The sequence below is a fragment of the Theobroma umbraticum genome, unplaced genomic scaffold, assembly GCF_002168275.2.
Source record: "Theobroma umbraticum cultivar Fairchild unplaced genomic scaffold, ASM216827v3 scaffold_44.0, whole genome shotgun sequence".
NCBI lineage: Eukaryota > Viridiplantae > Streptophyta > Magnoliopsida > Malvales > Malvaceae > Theobroma > Theobroma umbraticum.
This window is the reverse complement of record NW_018397255.1, coordinates 4,017,354-4,038,961: the sequence shown is the minus strand read 5'-3', so window position 1 is coordinate 4,038,961 and position 21,608 is coordinate 4,017,354. Positions and strand designations below refer to the sequence as shown.

Sequence of the window (21,608 nt, the reverse complement as noted above, 5' to 3'; positions counted from 1 at the left end):
TGCAAGGAAATGATGGTATCAAATTGCACAAAATTGCCATGAAAATTAGCCGCAATAGCAGCCATGGCGACGTGTGATACAATGGGCATCAACAGTTTACTAACCAGCTTCCAATACAATGATTCCCTTTGCAAATCGCAACAAAGCACTGCAAAATACAGGTTTACAAACACCAGACCAGGTTGTCTCTGCCAAACCAAGCTCCCTAAATGTAAACAAAAAACCCCACCCAAGCATTCCACATTAGAAAGCAAGGTATTCTCTAATTTATTTTTAACTCCCTTTTGCATTCACGACTTCACGTCTTTCAGTACTCCCCCTTTTTCGAGCTCGCCGACTAGATCCCTTAGTGATGGAACCTTCATTGCCAAAGTCCTGTACAACCTAGAATACCGAGCTCGAGTGCCATCTGCAGTCCTAGCTAATGCAAGTAAGCTAAGAGCTTCCGGAAGCTCTGAGAATACTTGTTTCATTTCATCCAAGCTCATATTTTCTAAAACAGATGGTCTTGGAACAACCCTCACAATTTCACCACCCTTGGGTTCCTGAACCCGGGCATCGGCTTTGATGACCAGTTCAGAATTTGAATTTGCTCCACACTTGATGATAAATGGGGTTGTTGAGCCTGTGTTGAATTGTAATACATTCCACTGTGCCACATCAGTTTCAGTACCAGATCCCAAATCTGCAGATGGCTTTCGAGCATGGTTCGTCTCTTGCATGTGATCATCCTCTTCACTGATTGACTGCAGGAATGCATGGCAGATTAAAGAGCAAGTGAGAAAAACACTTGAAATACCATAAATGGAAACTACAATAACATATCAGATGCAGCATGAGGTTTAGAATCTAGAAAGCATTTGTACAGAATATATCATCAAAATTCAAATATTAATTGCGTTTAAAATATTTAGAAATTCCCCCTTCCAGTTTCCCCATGGGACAAATAAAACCCACTTCTACAACTTAGCATCTTGCTAATAAAATAAACATAATTCTTCTTTGCTATTCTTTTAGTAGTCACGACAACTGTAAAACTTTGTAATTCAATTATCAAAAGTATTAGAGTAAAATTATCTAAAAAAGAAGTCATGTTCCTACTGGAGCACTGGACAGTCTACTTTGTTCATATTGTTTTGTCAATCTTGTTAGTAACAACCCTACAAATAGAAAGCCCAGGTTCAAACAGTTCTCCACACGCAGGATGCAGCCAAGCCAAATACGCAAACCACATGTCTCATTCACAACACAGAGAGAATGATTCATACTGATATTAGACACCTTAAGCTTTTTGGAAAATAGCAGCATAGATTTCAGACATTTTAGGAATGATGACTATTTGGCCAAACCATCCAGATCAACATATAAGAAAAAACCATGGAAACCTAGTATCAAATCATTCCCATTCCAGAAAATTCCTTTAATCAACAAGTACGAAGCATAGGTTGAAGAAAACCTGCAGCTCTAGAAATACTCAAAAAGCAATTTCATACCTCAACCAGGCGCCGAGCATCTGCAATTTGCCTCTGAGCACATGGATGATCAATGTCAAGAAGGGAGGGCATCCGTTCCGTAAGCTCATCTAGAGATGCTAACATCGCTTTCTTCTTAGTTCTACTCATGCTGCTCACAGAGGACTGCCTCATTATATCCTGTTCATATATAAGAGTAATGTTAATTTTCTTATTATTCTACTGTAAATCATCTAGTAAAGTACACAACAATTTTTAGAATAGCTAACAACCTTGACTTGCTTCAATATACCATCAAGAGAAATCAGAGATGCTAAACGGGCATCTTCAGCTGCAGTAGAAGGATTCTGAACAGGTGAACCACCATTCTCTAATGTTAGCAACGCTGCATCACTTCTCATTTGTTGCAAAATCTGCTCACAGCAAAGAAATAACATTTAATCTGTCTGCAAACAATTTTGGATAAAAACAAGATATTGCTTCAGCTTATGTTCATCCTCAAGCAAAATGCAGCTAACAATGGTACTAAAGGGACAAAAACAAGCAGATAACGGTACACCAAACAATGTCAACTGGAGTTGAAATTCAAAATGTTAAAGAACATGAGATCAAAACAGATGAATCATTCAATCTAATCCAGAATTCTAATTGAGCTTGACAGCAATTTCTCAGGTTTCCCATAAAAGAAGAAATATCATAGACAAGAACAATGGGGTAAAGGATATTGAATAGAAAGAATAAAAATTTATTATTCTTTCATCCAGAACAAATTAGTGAATCAATATTTTTATTTATTATCCATTTTCCTAATACATGAAGCAATCTACCATGATGAACAAATTTCTCATTCAGCACGTCAAGGCAAGGGTGATGGGCATTCTGATTTAGGCAATCAGGTCCACCCCAAAAATCATCTTTAAAGAGTCAAGGCCTTGTTCAATAAATCCCAACAAATATAATCAGCAGTCACAAGATTTCTCTTGCTAACAAAAATGAATTTTTTACTCATGCTACAACATGAAGGCTAGCTCCAGAAATATGTCTGTAAAAAAGCTACCTCAAATGTTGGATAGAACATTTAGCGCTTCTAATATTTCAGCTCAAACAATATAAAATCCTCTTCCTTTTTGTTATCTTCTCAACTTCCATTACACCCACAATGATGTAAGAAAACACCAGTAAAATTGCCTAGTTAAATGGAAGAAGATAACCAACAGTATGCACAACACATCTAGTAACAAGTATCAACTTTGGATAAAACAGTGGCAAAACCATATAGGAAAGATAATTATAAAATATTTATGGGTAGAAAAAGAGTTCGATCATTGAAAGAAACAACTACCTTTCTTCGTTTGTGATCAACAGATTCAAGAGCTGAACGGAGCTTTGCCACATGGGCAGCATCATCCGCCTCTTCTGCTGCTAGAGTGCCAGCAATATCCTGACAAAGGAAAGTGATATTAGGAATGTCTACAATAAATCATACAATTGGAGTTTTTTATCCTTTTTTTTGGAGGGGTGAGGTGGGAGTGGGGGAAGAAGAATTTGTAGGAAACAAGCACATCTTGAGAATTCAAAATAATAATAAATAAAATAAAAATATGACACTGTAGCCACTACTAGTCACAATATACAAGAAACATAGCTAAAAAAAGCATCTAGCGCCATGTATAGGCCACTATTAGAGCAAATCCCCAAAAAACACAAAGCTAAGACAAGAATTTAAAAAACAAAGAACAGAAAGACTGGAACACCATAAACAAGACCAGATAAAGGAAAAATATATTTGGTGAACAATTCCTTTCAATTTGAAAGTCTCAATTATGAAATTAAGGTAATAGCAGAGGAAGAAACACATTTACATTAAATCTAGAATTCACCACCTTCCACCTTTTTATTAGTTTTTCAAAAATCTAGCCCAAAAAGGCACAAGGGAATGTTTTAATGGGAACCACATCAAGGCAATGAAATTTACGCTATTTGTGGTTAAAGAATAGTAGCAGAAATTCCTCGCACCCTCTCGCTAAAGGTGACTGCTTACCATTATTTGTTGAGTAAAAAGGCAAATGGTAGTCGTTAGAGATTTATGCACTTAGATGTGAGGTCCAGCATGCTGAACTTACTGTCAAGAGTTCATTCTGTTAGTTTTAAGGATCATACAGGTGTAAATAAACATAATGGACATGTTTCTTTTTCTTCCTGTAGGTTGTACTTTTCCCACATTCTATAAAAAGTTCTTTTCCCATGAACTTTAAGGCCTGTATGATTGCATCCAAACAGATAGCTTAACTCCTATCCTTGAGGTAACTGCCATACCTTCAAGTGCTGCAATTGAGAAGTGAAGACCCGCTTCGCATACCCTGACAAAAGCTGACCAAGAGCATCTGTATTAGGAGGCAGCGCAGCACCAAGTCCAGCCATCCAACCATCCATAATAGCAGTTGAAAGAAGCTCTAGCTGACCAGTGGTCCCCCCTGATGCTTCATCCCCTGTAACAGAAAGAAACTCAAAGTTTTCTGCAAGCCAGGACCTAATTTGCCGCTGCAGTTCACCAGCAGGAGTATGTACAAAAAGAGCAGCAAGAGCCTTGTTTCCAACTGCAAAGCTTTTGGCTTCCTCTTGTATTTCTCTGAGCTTTCCACCAGTAACCTGCTGCTGCCTCAGGGAATCCTGCGCATTTAATTGCAGTCTTGTTAAAGAAACTTTTGATAGTCACCAAGCCACATCAAGATATTTTCAGCCAGACAAATGTCTCCAATATATCATAGGAATGACACATATATAACTATTTGTTTTACTGAGAACAATTGATAGAAAGAAGCACCAGCAGCGACAGGGCTTGGGTTTTCTCCAGCCCACACACAAAAAGGAAAAGAACCAAAGACTTGTGGCACATACCTGATCAAGTCCACGTATCCTTGAAACAACTGACGACAACTTTGACTTCTTTTCTGGCTTTATATTTACTTTAAAGCCTTGGATCTGCTCATCAACATAGCGCACAGGAGATCTTCCAGGGCTGTTACTCCGGCTGGAACTTCTACTACGTCCTGAATAAGGCTTTTCTAGAAAGCATTCAACAGGAGAAACCTACAAATGAAATAGATGAAATACGCCTATACATCTAGATAAGGATGCAACAGACTATACAAGGTGATAGATAAACCAGCATCTAATATATTGTTACCTTGATGGACTGCAGCTCAGGTGATCTAGCAAGCAGAGATCTTATATATAAAATTCTAACACGGGAAACAAGCATGGTATCCATGACTCTCTTTGGTTCCATTTTCCGGATGAAAGCAAAAACTGCATCTCTGATTTCAGCAAGAATTTCGTGCTCTCTAGAAGCACCTGCTTTAATGACTGCTGCCAAGACCTGCAACATTGTAGATAAACATTAGCCGTCAAATTTTGTACATCTCAACCTTTTTATATCAGAATGTTATGAAGTGATAAAATCAAGATGCATAGATGAATGGCTTCCTCAAGTGACTTGTCTTCATGTTGAATCATGGGTAATTTGAGAAATATTGGATTATTCTAGCTTTTCACCAGGGAAAGGATTACAAGATAAAAGGAGTGCATGCTCTTAGAAAATAGCACAATAATCTTTTTTTGTATCAACTCTTACAGGACTTGCTATCATTTCCAATGAAGGGAAATCATTAAACAAATATAGAATACAAATAACCTACAAAAAATCGAAATACAAAATCGTAACAATACTTTTTGCAATAAATCCTCAATCAAAAGCCAAGAAGCCTGAATAAATAAAGTATGACAAAACAAATACACAACCAGTAAGTTGTGTTTCTCTGTGGCCCCATCCATAACGACAAAACATATTTCCCCATTTTTGAACAAGAGCACATAAATTTTACAAACATAGTTAAGACCAAATGATTAAACTAATTGGGAAGTTTACCAGCATCAAAAGCTTGTTTGCTCCATCTGAAATAGCAGCAACACTGTCATATTGGTCAGGCTCAAAGTCATTCAGGGCAGCTGTAAGATATTCTCCGGCGGGTGTGGTTTTAACTTTCTCAGAGCTTGCTTTAATCAAAGCACCTGCACCCTCAGTCTTATCCATGGCCAATTGCAAAGGAACAACATCCATGGAACGCCCCTTGTTATAATCGTTCCTATTTAAAGACAATTACAAAGGAGTTGAACAACCAGCTATGAAGGTAGTAAGAAAAAAGAACAATTGAAGCTACGGCAAAAATGAACTGAAGTTAGCACCTCCCCAGGTCTCGAGGCTGAGCATTTGCTGCTCCTTTAGAAAATGGACTTGAAACCTGTGGTCACAATATTTCAGCCCAAAATCTTAAAATACTTCATGAAGAATAACACCTAAAGTAGCATCTAAACTTGTAACCAAAAAATATAATGACGGAACAAAAGAACACAGGTTACAACAAGGCTACTTATTGATGCTGATTTGATGCATAGAAATGAAAAAATACCTGTGGTGATCCAACAGTGGATGCTTTCTCTGTTAATCTATCAAATAATTTCTCATTTTCTTCATGCAACCTCTGCACAATCAATAACATTCCTGTAAGAACAAAACCAAACTGTAGGGAGGACATCTTCTCTCATCATTTAAGTGACTGAAAAAAGGGATTCAAGAATAAATAAGTGATACACCCTGAAAAGCTAGCTGGCAGAGTTCAAAGATATATTTCTGGACCCAGCATCTAATAGCTCTGTACGGAATTAGATACTTTCCTAGCAATGATCCAAGGGGCATCACTTATGACTGATTGTTGGATTAAGGGTCAATTTCCTACCTTTACTAATTTGATGTAATAACAGAAAACTCATTTATCTCCCTTCTTCTTTAGTTAAACAGTGGAGTAACTAATTCTATACACAGACGCACTCAAGAGGTGTTTGTATTTTTATGAGTCCAAAGTCTGCAAGGCAAAGCGAATAACAAATTCTCAGCACCCAAGCGTTTGGCTTAATGGTTGGTGTATAATTCATCTGCCAAAAGAGTAGGGTTCGAATCCTCCCTTTCCCAAATCACAAAAAATAATAATAATAAATAACAAATTTCTCAAACTCATATTATCCTTATCCAACCACTTAGGACTTCTTTTCAGTAAATCTTTCACCACATTGCTCCATCTAGAGCAAATTACTGCAATACAAGCTTGGTACCCCTGCTTCGCTTGACTAATAAGGGATTGGTACTGTTTTTCAGAGTAACTACAACTTATCTCATATAGGTTGGTCTTTTCTCTGAAAATATATGCCTCAGCATCCTAATTCAGCCACTCTCTCGGTCCCACTCCATTTTGCCACATAAACATTCTACGAGGCCCCGCTACATTGTCCTTTTAAAAAGTCAATGACGCATTCAAAACATTCCTAATCTATACACCAATAAAGAGCACAAAATTTATAGCAAAGTTACAAAAGAAAAGGTGCAATAAATGAGTAACAAAGTTCAATGATGTTTCCTAATTAATAGATAGATTTTCTACCGGAGTACAGTTATTTTACACAGGATTTCCTATTTTGTTTCTAGCCTTAAAAAGCAAGCAACAACCTCTGCCATCACATCTTATATATCCAACAAAAAGATAAGGTGAACACCAAAACTTTTGAAGTGACACACATCACTAAACATAGTATTTCATCATGACCGAACAACAAGAGTATTAAAATTCAAGGATTTATGGTGAAGTTCAGCAGACCTCAATCAGTGCATCACGTTTCTTGAGTTCTTCCTCAAGTTTCTTGGTTACGGCCGAAGAATCCATACCATCTGCTGCTGTTTTAGATATTGTTGAAACTCCAGACCGCATTTCTGAGCTAAAGGACTTACCCTCACTAGAATGAATGGCTTCATTGAGTTGTGATTCAAGACTTCTAAGTTTTGCCTATATCATGAGGTTTATGTTAGAAAGCAACCATATAAACATGAAATCTCTTGATATGTAGAACAGAATATGGATGTGTGAATTCCTTAATCACAAATTTAAACTAAATTCATCTTTTCTCAGTTTAATTTACATGAAACGTATATGGATCCATACATACATACAGAGACACTCATACATATATGTGGGAGGTCATGGGAATTGATCTAAAACCAACCTGCAATGTCTGAATCGTTGAATCATATTGTTGCATTTGCACTTTTTGGTCTTGTTCTGACTGTAGCAATTGAGCTACTTGATTTCTGAGCTGTGCATTCTGCTCCTTCTCTATCTTATGCTTGTCGGCAAGCATAACATTCTCAGACTGGATCATGAAATATTACTTAAATAGTTTAGCAAGATGCATGCCCAAAGTCAAGAGAAAATTGACAATAGCATACAATTGTCATGCATAAAACAATATATAATGCTGAACCTGAAAGGCAATACTTCAACCCCCTCCCCTTCTTAGAAAAAAGGAAGAAGCACCAATTACTTTATTACTTAAACCTTACAAAAATGCCCTAAAACAAGCATTTCTCATTTGCACGTGGGTGAACATTGAAGAACCAAGAATGCATGCCATCTAAACCATTCTGTCATGAAAACCATATGAAACGGCCATAAGATAGTCATATGATGACTTAAATAGTTAAAGGAACTTCCAACAGACAGTTGAAAGTCATAAGGCAAGAGGAAAGGAGAAGATGGGGCTGAAATCACCAAAAACAAAAATAAAGATAGGTGCTAGGGGGTGTTAAGTATGCTAGCAACAAAAAGATCCAACCTGGAAATGTCAAAAAACATGTCAACCTGTCACGTAATATTTAACATCAGAAAAACCAAACTCAGACGTTACAAAACCTTTAGATCTGACTGCAGAGTAAAAGAAACTTTCCACGCCTTCTGAACTTCATTGAATAGTAGGACACACTGATCATTTGACTCCTTAAGTGCTTGTTTTAGACCCAAAACCTCTTGTTTCAGATCTTGAATTTCCTTTTCCTTATCATAGAGCTCCTTGCGTGCATCATTTGCCTAGGAGAAGAATTGCAAGCTATAAAGATGTGCATTCTAATAATTGTTCTTGCATCAGTGATTCAATGTATTGGCAGCAAAAGAACATTTCTTATGAATTGCAAAAAAGAAATTTCATAAACTTTATTTCTGAGGAAAAGGAAAAGGGTAACAAAAACTGAAGTGACATCAAGTCAATTCTTGGCTTCCACTTTGTTGAACTACTACTTGGTTTATTGGTTTCTCTTACTCCAAAAAGGTTGTTCCTGGCCAATCAGTTCTCTCTTTCTCCTAACCTTCAAAATGAGTATCGACGAGCTAGTAGGTAAAACTCTTTCCTTCAAATAAAATTTACTAACTTAATTCTGCTTGCAGCAGCATATACCAGTTCATTGAAAAAGAGCACATATACAAACACTAGTTGATAGTGTCAAACAAGCAGTTTGTTCAGAACTCAATAATAGTGACTTACAACATCTCTCCATTTCTTAATAGTATCTCGATTTCCAAGGCTTAGCACAGAGTTTCGAGCTCGAGCAGCAAAATTGAGAGATGATAATGTCTCAGACAGATTTGGAACATTTGGACAGATGTTAACTATCATCAAACTTTTTGAGCTTCCTCCTGCAGAAAGAAATATATTTCAGAAAGATGGAGGGAAGAGAGACAGATTAACAATGACAGCTTGGTTCAGGAAGTTAAATTAGTAAAAGGTATAAAGAAAGAACTCTGTGGATTACAAAAGAAACTATGACATACCAAACATTTATGATTAACCAGTAGAAACAAAAAGATAAGAGGAGTGCAATAGCCAGCCCACATGATTTACGATGCAGGATAGTTGCATTAATGAGACCACTTAGATATTCTAGACCACTTGGTAGAATTTCTGTTTGGTAAATTTGATAAACTTTTAATAGCTGACACCTTTGCCAGTGAGCAAGCTAGACTTCAGCCATATAATGTGTATGACAAACCAAAAGAATGTTACTTGATCAATTAAATTAACATTGCATAAATTCAGTATAAATATGGGACTAAAATGAGGGAAAACCTATTTCATGATAAAGCTATAAAACATAAATCTTTTACAAAACCATGTACGGAATTTTGCAGTATGTTTAAAAAGAGGAACGCTGGGGTTTTCTGAAAGCATAATGAACAAAATTATCATATGCTATAAAAGTAAGACATGCAGCTCTTTTATATAATTGTGCATCTCATATTCTGTTTGACAGGTAGGGAAGATTACTACAAATTTTTGTTCCTTATTATTGAGAATATCTATCCAGCATAAAGCCTTCTGTTAGTTGTTCTACTCTCTTAAATCCTGTTGTTTGCAGTAGGGGACAGGAGAGCCAAAATTAACTACAGCAGCAAAATAGACCTCAACAAATAGAAAAAAGAGGCAATGAAACCAAGAAATTCTCCTCTCAGCACTCCTACCACCACAACTCTGGCACATTTTGCCATCAGACTCTGCTTTGATGTAAACAACTATACACGTGAAAACAAGGTGGAAGACAAAAGCATCAAATGAAATCTAATTTTTCAGTGCCATTCTAAGCATAACAAAGTGACAGTAAAGCTCACATAGATAAGAATCAGCAGGATACCTAGTGAGTCTGCAAGTATATTCGTTAGCATCGAATTTTCATAAGGAATAGTATCCTTCTTTGAGGTCAAAGAAGATAAAACATCTCCCAACCTACACATGCAACAACAGGCCAGAAATGGTGAAAGTAAAATCAGAAATACTGGAAAGCAGTCTGAAATTGAGAGAGATAGATATCATTTAACATAATTAGATAAAAAGTACACTCTCCTTGTGCACATACTTCAAATGAAAGAGAAAGCAAACCTTTCTAATAAATACTAGTAATAATTTTATTTCCAAATCAGAAACATAAAGTTGAGATAGCTTGTTATTTGACCAGAAACGGTTTATGAAGAAAAGAAAGCAGAAAACCCAGTATACACATGCACTCCCTCCATCTTTCAGTAGCTGTCTCTCTTCATTTCTACTTTCGGGTGTCCAAAAAATATTTGTCCATCATCAAAAGTAAAAGACCAATTATCTCTAAACTTCCAACAACCCCCTTTGATATAATAACATTTTTTGTCAATTGAGAACATAGAAGGAAAAAAAGACTACTTCATTTTTTTGTAAGCTGTCAGCAATAATTAGTCGAATGCATTTAATGTACTGCCTTGATCCTTGAGCTTTTCCAAAGAGGAGGTAGCAGAGCAATGAAACTTCAATGCATGCAGCCTTCCATGATTGTTAAGCAAGCAGAAAACATGATATCAATACAGGAAAAAATAATAGTCACGATGACATACGCTGAAAGTGATTTCATAACATGCAGCAAGTCTGTCACACGCTCCCCACTATCATCTTCTAAAATTTGACCTTCACTTCCAGCCAAGTCAACAAGAGAAAGCTTGCTGTATAAGTTTTCTCCACTGATCAGATTGTTATAATATATGTGCAACATGATGATCCTGACAAATGCAACACAAGAAATCCACCCAAATTAAATAAATGACACTCAGTATGAAAACTATAGGTGATTAATGGACAAAAGAAATAGAAGAATCAATTGTTTTTCCACATCTCAACCAAAATGTTGGTATAAAACCCAATCAGGCTAAAAACTTTGATAATAGGTTTAACATAAAATTTTATTCCCTCAAATAGACATTTGGAGCAAATGGTTTGATCATTACTGGTCAATTGACCATAAGTCTACATATCAAAATATTACTGATCATGCTAGAGTTGAGCGGACTGGGCAGAGGAGAAACAACGAACAATTTGTTTTCATAGAATTAACTCTATCAAATAGTATGCCCAATACTTTTAATGAGGAAAGAGAGGCTGCAAGTACAGGATTTAGGTCGTACAAATGAGAAACATTGAACTTTGATGTGTCACTTCCCCGGCTTTGGAATGCCGCTTTCAGGACTTTAGAGAAGTCCAATGGGTTATCAACTTTGTCCTGCACAAGTTCTACAGAAGATTCTGGTAATCCCAAGCGAACCTTTGGTAAAGTACTCCCTGATTCTGAGAGCAAATCCCTTATCTATAACAAAATTTAAATCGTTTGCATTAATAGACTTCGATAGGACCAGGTTGACATGATAATTCAACAATCAAAACCCAAAAATCAGAATATTTAAACAATCAGTAGAGAAAGTAAGTATATGGTGAGTGAGAACAGTGAAGGCACCTGTTCATTATAGAGATCAAAGGCTGTGACTGAGAAATTAAATTTAGAAGTTGAAGTTGAATCTGAATTGGCTAAATCAAATAACTCCTCAAAACAACGAGCATATAAGCCACGGTCATGGCTAGATCCTTCCTGAGAGAAATGAAAGCATGTCAAAAAAAAGACAGGCCAATATTAATGTTCTAGAGGGGCTGTCAATAGACAAAAGTCCCATGACACTAGGCACTCCATTAATGAAAGTGAAGACCTCTTAGTCAGGTCAACATGAATATCCTAATCAATTAGTTTGATATAACCCAACATAAAACATAATTTAAAAACCAAAACAATAGAAAAAGGGGGAACAATGAAAATATCATATAAAATGATGACGAATCAACAATCCATCCAAAGTACAGTAGTCATTCTAATCATCCAAACACAAACAGACAGACAGGTCAAAGACAGAAGACCTTCCACATTAAAAACTCGGAAGACAGAGAAACCATAGATATAATAGAGAGGCCTAGAAAGACATAACTTGTAATACAATGTGCTCCATTGGAGAAAGTAAACGCCACTACTTTGACAAACATACATATCTAGACCATCATATTTGATGTATCCAGCATGTTTATGAAAATTAAAAGAAAAAACAAATAATCTAAAGATGATTTAGAATCAGCAATCCATCCAAGGTAAACACGTAGTCAGTCTAGTTTTATGTTTATAGATACATACATACATACTTGTGCACACACAACATGTGTGTGTGTATATATATATATATATAGAGAGAGAGAGAGAGGGTGGAACAACCATCGTGTGTGTCTTTCCCGACCGCGTTTGTCCATAAGCAAATATTGAAATATTATATCCATCCAACACTGATTGCACAAATGGCTGAACATCACTGAATAGCTCAGCTGCAGAGAAGATGTTGAACATTATATACTTAAGCAATACATATAAACACTATCAAAGCAATAAAAAGTACTGTGCATATTATGCCAGCCACACATTCTGTTCAATTCCTTTCTTGCTTAAATTATAAACAAAATTAGATGCTGACCTTGTCCAACATGAGGCCCATAAACTCTATCAAATTCAAACTCTTTTTTGGGGTTGGCAATTGAATCATCACCAGTATTTACGCGGATGGTGCAATCATCAGGAAATTCAACAATGGAAGAACCTTCTTCTTCAAACAATGGTCTTGTACGACAAAATACCTTTATGTTTCCTGAAATAAAAATCTAGTTTCTCAAACAAAACTACTACCACCACGACATTTTAAGTTCACGATGCAGAAACATAATGGGTGCTAGTGAATATCTGAAAGTGAGAACGGAAGCAGAGAGAGTTCAGCAAGCACAAAGCTGAAGAGTACCTTTGGCTGTCAATAAGTCATTAAATAACCTTCTCTTCTCATTGATCAACGGAGCAATCCTAGCCTCACTTTCAAGGGCAACTTGATCTGCCATTTATATTTAGATACAGTTTAAAACCATCAACAGAAACCAGCAACAACAGAACCTTGAGCAGAAGATGGGAAGATTGTGTAACCATTGGAAGTATACAGATATTTTATGAATTTGCAGTAACCTACAAGATATAATGCTATTCACTTTGTTTTTCCCCTTTTTGGGTTATTGATATAGAGAATACAAACTGTTATATCTAATCACAAATATTAAGGACAAAGCTAACAAAACAGTGCCATACCATTCAACAGAAAATGCATCCTATTGCAGATAAACTCATTATATTTTGGTTGATTACCACATTACCAATGTATTTGGTCGTCACACTTTAACTCCCCTCATGCTTATATTTCCATGCTTTAGCAAGAAACTTCCATTAAAGGTAATTAAAACAAGACTGAAATGGCATTGTTCAGCACCCCTTAAGGAAATGAAGAAAAGGCTTTCCTTTTTCTATTTTTAATCAAATAATTAAATTTTCTTTTGCTTTCCTCATTTTTTCTTAGTGCTTGGTTTAAAGCACATTTCTAATACATCTTTATTCTTTTTGGACAAGGAACCAACACAATGTGCTTCTAACCTTTTCTTTTTAAGACCGTTATCCGAAAGTTCCTAGCATGAGCACAAAATCATAACCAACAGGACAGCACAGCATTAGTATTAAAAATTACAAAGTTATTACACGTAACGAGTAAATAAAACCAAACTATAGTGGAGTATATATGCTTTACCCATGTACATGCAAACCAAGGACTAAATGGCTGAAGAAAGAGGAATAAATTAATGTGACCCTAACAAACTTGCACTAAACCCTAATATCTTACCTAACTTACGAGTTTTCTCAGCAAGAACACCTAGGTAACGTGTAACTCGATCAAGTTTAGCATTTGAGTATTCCTGAAGATCACTCGCTTCTTGTCTTAATTCCAAGTAGTCTTCTTTTGCAAGCTGCCAAATTAATATTAAACAACTTGTATCAAACACAAGAAACTACTATCACATAATCCAGAATGCTTGCTAATCACCACATAACAGCATCCATCTGACCCAAAATAATTTTCACTTAAACCCCAGTATAGTTTCTGGTCTCAAAGACAGCATACAGCACCAATCATGATTCTAGCCTTCAAAAGAAGGCCGGAGAACTTAAAAAAAAAAAAATCTTGCATTCAGATTTAACTCATATGAAAAGAGTCAAAAGCTATTACTTAACTCTTAATTTAGGCTCAATTTCAACTCTAACAATCACCTAAATTTGCATGCTATCTATTCAGACTTCAGAGCAACAAAAAAACTCACATGATAACATTGAAAATAATTTGTTAATAGAGTCAAACAAACATATCACATCAGACAACCAGATACAGATCCCTTAATGCTTTTTCAAGAAAAACAGGCAGACCTTGTAATCAATATTAACATGAGACTAATTGACTTTTGAATCATCAGCCAGCCATCATGGTTCAAAACCTCAAACTACTGTTTGGGCATGACTCATGTAGTCATGTTATTGCCCCTCTAGGATGTGCATACATCTATGTCTGGACTCAATCTCAGAACAATAAAACTGCCGCAAGGTGGGGGAGGGGAACATTTCTAATCACCATTCATTGGGCAATAAAGTCTACACAAACGTTGTAAAAGCTGGCCTATCAAATGGCACTTGACACAGTGCACAATCTTACAACAGTTCAAACCAACTCAATATGGATTACAAAGCAGGACCCGCAGCTTGTGCAACAAGAACTTGATCAGCATTACAATTTCTCAACTAACAGAGTTTCCTTTCCTACATGAACACTAATTAACAGTTCCAGTCCATTTTTTCAACTTCTAACACTTCAAACTAATGACTAAGCCGATTTATCAGGATTTAGTTTCAAAATTCGCTTACAATTTTATACTGTGTTTTAAGTTTCTCAATTAATTTTCAATAATTTTCCAGCAAAACTTCATTTCCGTACCGAAAATGACATGAAAAAGAAAAGCCTTTCCTACTTTTTAAAAAATAAATGATAGATTAAAAGAAATTACTTTAAAAAAATTGCATGTTAATTCATGAAAAATAGTGCTTTGTTAAAAATCTTATTGTTAATGACTAAAGCGACTTCTTCAGCTCCATCAAAACACATTGCAGCTAATTCACTCAAAACCACCGCTAATCACTTGAAAATTTCGTAATCCGAAACAGATTTGCACCGTTACCTTTACTTTATCCTTCAACCGCTGCACCTTAGAAGCCAAAGCCTGCTTGGGAAACTCCGAAGAATAAGGCGACAAAGACGCCGCCGAGATCGAGTACCGCCGCATCATCGGCGCAGCACTTAACCTTCGCTGTTCCTCCGGCGACGATGGCGACGGCGACGACCGCCGTGGCTCGAAGCCACTTACCTCCCAGTTCCACCGGTTATTGACGTTACTCTTCTGCTCCCCCATCACCCCAAAAAAAAAAAAACTAAAACTCCTTTAAAAAAGACTAGCTCAACAAATTCAAATCTAAAAAGCTCGGGTATTTCAAAATCTTGCACTAGTAGTAGTAGTACTGAAGTTTTTGATGAGCTTCGTTTGGTTCATTTTTGTATAATTCTTTGTTTTTCCTTTTTCCCTCTTTTGGGATTATAAACGAGGGGATGGGGAAAGCTGGGGGTAGTGAAACGAAGTCGTTTTAAGCATTGTCTGAATTTAATGAGGGGACAATGTGGGGAGATTTCGGACGCAAGAAAATGTGCGCTCGGAAATGGTTTGGGACTCGCTCTCGCGAAGGGTTTGTTTTCTTTTTTCTCTTTTTTTTTTTGGCCTTTTTTTAAAGATAAAAGTTAAAGGGGAGTGGAGGAGCATGTGAATTTCGAGCGTGTGCTTGCGTATTATTCTTTCCTTTGCTTTGCATTTTTTCGAAAATATGAAGGTTTTTTTGGTTGGGTGAGATGTCCGGGGGAGTTTTTGATTTCAGTTATGTTTCTTTGTTGGATGAGCTGGCAATAACATGATCTTGTGATTTTGCCTCGTTGGCAGGCCTTGGTCCTCTTGGATATGGGGTAAAACCCGCCCAACTTTATTCAATTTCAAACATTCTTTCTTTGAATATAAATGTTTGTCTTATGTTTTATTTACACAAAGATTAAAGGTAACGTGAACCAATTTGAGAAAACTATTTTAGTTTAAATTAAAAAAATAAAAGTTAAATTAAATATACCTCCTTTTCTTTTAGTTTAATATATACTTTAAACTTAGATAATGAATGCTAAAAAAATGTTCTCCCTATATATATAACGAGTACAAGTGATAACGCATAGCATATAAAGCTAATATAAAGCATTTTAAATAGTTCACCATTAAAAAAAAAGTAATAATAAAGGATGCATGCCACTATCTTTGAAATGATGAACTTCACTTTCTTTTGAGTGAAGATGCAGCCATTCTGGGTTTAGGGAGACTGCTCTCTCTGTTTATTTGTTGAAAACCAATATACATGACTTAATACTACGGTTGCACTAGCAATGTCTTTTTACGAAAAAAATCAAACTTTAATTATTTATCTTTAGATTGATAAAATTACTTTATTTATGTATAATTTCTTTGTTTTTCATGCCTAAAAAAATTAAAATAAAATATATTTATTTCTTAAATTTTGATAAAAATTATACAAAAATTTATTAATTTTTCAAATGAATATTCCGTCTCACCAATAAAAGAAGGCAACTGATGGCCCCAAGAAAGGGAAGCATCGGTGCACCCCACATGGGAAGTTTTTTTCTTAATTAATATAAAAAAATAAAATTATAATATAATAATTATAAAAATTAATAAAAAGTGAAATTTTATTTTTATTAAATCAGCAAGTTGACAGAAATATTAACAGAATTAACGGTTAAATTTATGTGTCAAGTGATTTTTTTTTAATAAAATATCTATTTTAAAAATTAATAAATTTTCGTAAAATTTCGATAAGAGAATTTTACCCAAAAAAATTAAATAGTACTATACTTTGCATAATGAATCTTCTTATGGGTCCAAATCCATGGATTCAAATCTTACAATATTTAACCTTTCTGATGGTATGCACATAATTTTTATTATTGTTACAAATTCCTTGAAATTATGTAGTTGGTTTTATTAGTAAAAATGAAAATATTTATTTACAAGTTAAAAATATTCATATTCATTATGCATTAAAAAAATACATAAGTTATTATGTAGGTGCAAATAGGTTATGTGCTCAAACATTTAGTAATAAATAGTTGGGTTGGAATTTTTTTTCAATAAAAAATATAAATACTAATAAAATTTTAATGAATTTATTATCTAATATATAAAACAAAAAGGAAAGTGAAAAATATATATGTATAAAATCATCATAAATATTGTTAATTAGTTATCGTTATCCTAATTTTATTATTATTATTATAGAAGAATCATGTTAATTTTGCTTAAATTTTGGTGAACCAAAAACAACATGATTAGTTAATTACCACTTGCCAGATTAACAATTAATGCTAGACAATGAAACCAAAAAATAATTTGCCGACCCCAGTGCTTCACTAGATCTATAAACAGTTTAATTTTCATGCTATGTAGGTGTGAATATCGAAGGTCAATAAATGTGTAGGTTGATTGATACAGTGTTATAGATGTAGGGTTTAAGGTTTATTGGTTGGATTTCATTCAATGAGACATGTTTGTGTTATGTGTCAAACTTTAATTGAATCTCGTGTGATGTATGACTTGAATTTACGTGCTGTGATAATTGTACTTTTATTTTATTGTGTGTTTGATTGAACTAGCTTTTGCATTTGTTTTTTTTTTTATTATAACTGTTTCAGAAATCATAAGTTGAGATAATTTCATTTGCGATACGAAAACTAATAAGGTCCTCTCATGTGAAACGAGAAAAAGTGTGATAATTGAAAAATAATAGGTACTCCAACCAATTTCCATAAATAACTCATTTTTTAATATTTTAAAATAAAGTATATAAGCAATATAATTAGTACATTGATCATTCGTCGTGAATAAATAATATTGATAATAAACTAAATGAAAACATGGTCAATTGAATATCATAACTTTTTACATAGTTTTTTCTTTCAAATGTAAATTGCTCTGCCCCTTTTATCTAAATTATTTGTGCCTCTAACTTGAATTGCATGTATCAAATAGATTTAAGAATGGATTCTATTGATTCATGAAAAATCTACAAAGTAATTAATTAATGCAAGTTATATAAATATTTGAAAAAAAATATTTTTTCTGTCAAATATTTCTTTGTCAGCTATCAACTATTTCAATATTTGTTACTAATTGTAATTGGCGCACGAAGTTTCAATCTCATGGTTGATGGCGAATGGTTGAAGGACAATCCAGAAAGTCAATTTGCTATAGCTTTGTTTCAATAGCTAAGAGTAGACTCTGGAATGTATTAGATTTCAGACTCCAAATTTTATTATATATGAGTTTAATCTAATTGTGATTACAATTATTAGGACAATGAATACATTGTAATTTTATTAAAAAAAAGAAAAGAAAAGAAAATCAGCCCCATATTGCAATGTTGATGGAATAGGAACCTTTTAAGCCCGAGACCACGTAAGACCAGCGCCAGTTCCGAGCTCATAGTGGCCTGCTGGCTCACGAAAGAATTTGGAGAAGTTATAGGCCCGGATCAGATCCCATTCAATTGGACCTGTTCCAGCTACTTTTGCTGATTTGCTCGGTGACATCAAGCTCGTTTGCTGGGCGAAGAGTGGGCTGTCTAAATCTATGATAATATGATAAGGGGCAACAAGACAGAATGTCTCCCTAGAGGATTGAAACATTCCTTGTTGCCTATAGCCTTTTTTTAGTATATTAATGGGTTCATGGAGATCATCGAGGGAGATGGTAGTACTGGCAGGACATGCCTGCCCATGTCTGGTAAGAATTGCTTTGGTCAATATCAATCAGACAATCAGTGGAGTAAAAAGAGGAAAATAAATTGAAGGAATCATGACTGCAAATCGTACTTCACATCAATAGCTGGCCAATCGAGTACATTTCCGCCAGAGCGGGGCTTCCTTTAGGTGTGGGTGTGAGGGTTCTAAATTTTTCAAATTTTTAATATATTATTTAAAATAATTTTTTATTTAATAATTAATATAAATAAATAAACCCATATTCCTTATTTATTTTTTTATTTTATTTGTGTATATGCTATAAATCTCAAAAAAAAAATTTCAAATTTTTTCAAATCATCAATTATATTCTTTTTCATTATTTTTGGTTATGGCATATGTGGTTTTTATATATTATTTGTCATATATTTTTTATTTATTATATAAATTTTATTTTTAAAATTAATAAATTATTATGTAGTTTTTAAATATAAGTTATAGTATTACATTATTACTTAAAATTTCATCAATGTATCATTTTTTTTATTAATCATGATTATGTAAGAGGAAACTATTTTGAATATATTTTCTTTATGTGCTGTACATTTTATATTTAGTTAAAAAATTTATCTTGAATATATAATCTTTAAACAATCTTGATTATATAATAATAAATTATTAACTCTATATATCGTATTTAATTATTTATATTTTATGTATTATAGTTTTATATTTAGTATTATAAGCTTAAATAGAAATAAAATAAAAAATTAGATATTAACTGTATTAATTTTTTTTAAGTTTAATTAAAGTTTAAGTAAGTTGATAACAATTGACAAATTTTTTTAAAATAAAATATGCAAATTACCCAAATAATCTTTTGCACTTGAGCCACCAAATCTTAATACTTCAATTTATGAACAAGAGTAATATGAATCAAAATGTTTAAGACTTAATCATAAAAAAAAAAAGATTTCTTTGATATGCAATTAATAATCAATGAATTTAAATTCAAAAAACACGATAGAGTATAGCTTTCTTAAAATATTATTATAAACTTTTTTCTTTGAATTACATATTATATAAATTTTTTTATTATTAATCTTTTAATTATTGATTCAGTTTAATATATTAGTTTTTAAAAATTTTAACATTTATTCTTTTATCTTTGAACTCCTAATAAAAGTTTATTACTTTTGTCCCTGTTTTCCTTGTTATTTTTTCACTTCTAACTACTGTTTCCTTTACATTCCAAATATTTCAAACTAAAATCGACATTTTCTCTCTGTTTTGTGTCTAATTTTCAAGTGCATGCTATGCATAATCTATCGGAATTCTCAAAAAAACATTAAGAAAGATATATTATTCATTAAATATGATACATGTGGTATAAATTTTATCGATAAAATACACTAATTTATTTGATTTTTTATCATAATTATATATGAGTTAATTAGCTTTTAAAATGAACACTTTATTTTAAAAATATTTTTATTAAATACAAGTACTGTTGTTAGTCAATTATCAATATTTTTATTAATTTGATAATATAATAATATTTTTAAAATAAATTTATTTTTATTAATTTTAAAAAGTATAATTATATAAATTATAATTTTTTATTTTAATTTTTTTCAAAAAAAAATCTTTTCACCAGCCACCCATAATCGAAGATGCTTGCCATGGGAGCTCAAGGAGATTCAAGTGGTCAACTAGTACAAGGAACGTCGCTAACTCTCTTAAAATAAAGAAAAATAATAAAAAAGGTGTTTTAAATATTTTATATTTAAATATTAACGTTTTTAATATGTTTGGAATAAAATGTTAATTTTAAAAATTAATAAATTCGTATATAATTTTATTAAAAATTAAAATAATAAGTGTATTTTACTCAAATAAATTTCAAATAAAGATGCCAGAGGGTCACTAATAGAAAAAAAAAATCGTGAATGACGTGTGTAATGGGTAATACTATATTACACAAAAAAGGTGAATACGATACTGCATGATATGTGAACCGTTCAATTATTTGACAGAATCACTTTACAGTCAAATCTATTTGATTTCCTAATTAGTTTCCAACGTGCATCATACTGACGGTATACAGCAAAAAAACACTCGCGGGTAAGGAGAAAGGGGCGAGGATAGTGTTATCTTCTAGGAGACGCAATAAATATAAATAAAATAAACATGGCATCAACTATTAATTATACTGTATTTTATTCAATTATTATTACGTGCAAGAGGCTCCGTACTTTCTTGCAGTGGTATGGCTCTTCTGTACGGATGCATTTTCAGAATCGCAATTTACGAAACTGTCCGCTTGGTTCTGTCACGTTATATTTGTACCCCGAAGTTATTGAATTATTATTATTATTATTTATTGAATGATTAAAAGGTTAAGTAAAATATTTTAAATTTCACGGTTGATGGTACATTCAATTGATATGTATTAAATTATTTGTTTATTTTCAATCATACTAAGGCAAATTAAGGAGCTGTTACAACGGGAATGGGATTGCACTATTACTCACATATGTCGTGAGGCCAACCGAGGAGCCAATTGGATGGCTACGAACTTTGAAGACTTAGAGATAGATTTACACATCTTTAATGTTCCACC

At 33.6% G+C, this 21,608-nt stretch overlaps 1 protein-coding gene across 2 annotated transcripts; it reads right to left on the bottom strand.

Annotated features, from left to right (window-relative positions):
* Positions 1 to 6: 6 nt before the first annotated feature.
* LOC110409881 (kinesin-like protein KIN-14B) lies at positions 7 to 15,781 on the bottom strand. 2 transcript variants are annotated; one of them, XM_021419377.2, is made up of 23 exons: positions 15,324 to 15,781; positions 13,952 to 14,066; positions 13,025 to 13,111; positions 12,707 to 12,877; positions 12,454 to 12,560; positions 11,656 to 11,787; positions 11,330 to 11,508; positions 10,766 to 10,927; positions 10,039 to 10,130; positions 8,895 to 9,046; positions 8,270 to 8,443; positions 7,584 to 7,730; positions 7,181 to 7,366; positions 5,942 to 6,013; positions 5,718 to 5,773; positions 5,401 to 5,617; positions 4,660 to 4,851; positions 4,371 to 4,562; positions 3,789 to 4,142; positions 2,815 to 2,913; positions 1,745 to 1,885; positions 1,494 to 1,652; positions 7 to 746 (listed from the first exon to the last, which is right to left on the bottom strand). In XM_021419377.2, the coding sequence occupies exons 1-23, from the start codon at positions 15,552 to 15,554 to the stop codon at positions 291 to 293; spliced, it is 3,873 nt and encodes a 1,290-aa protein (XP_021275052.1). In that variant the 5' UTR covers positions 15,555 to 15,781; the 3' UTR covers positions 7 to 290. The 2 variants fall into 2 exon arrangements, with proteins under 2 accessions (XP_021275052.1, XP_021275051.1); XM_021419376.2 differs by having other exon boundaries at positions 8 to 746; positions 13,943 to 14,066; positions 15,324 to 15,777.
* Positions 15,782 to 21,608: the final 5,827 nt, after the last annotated feature.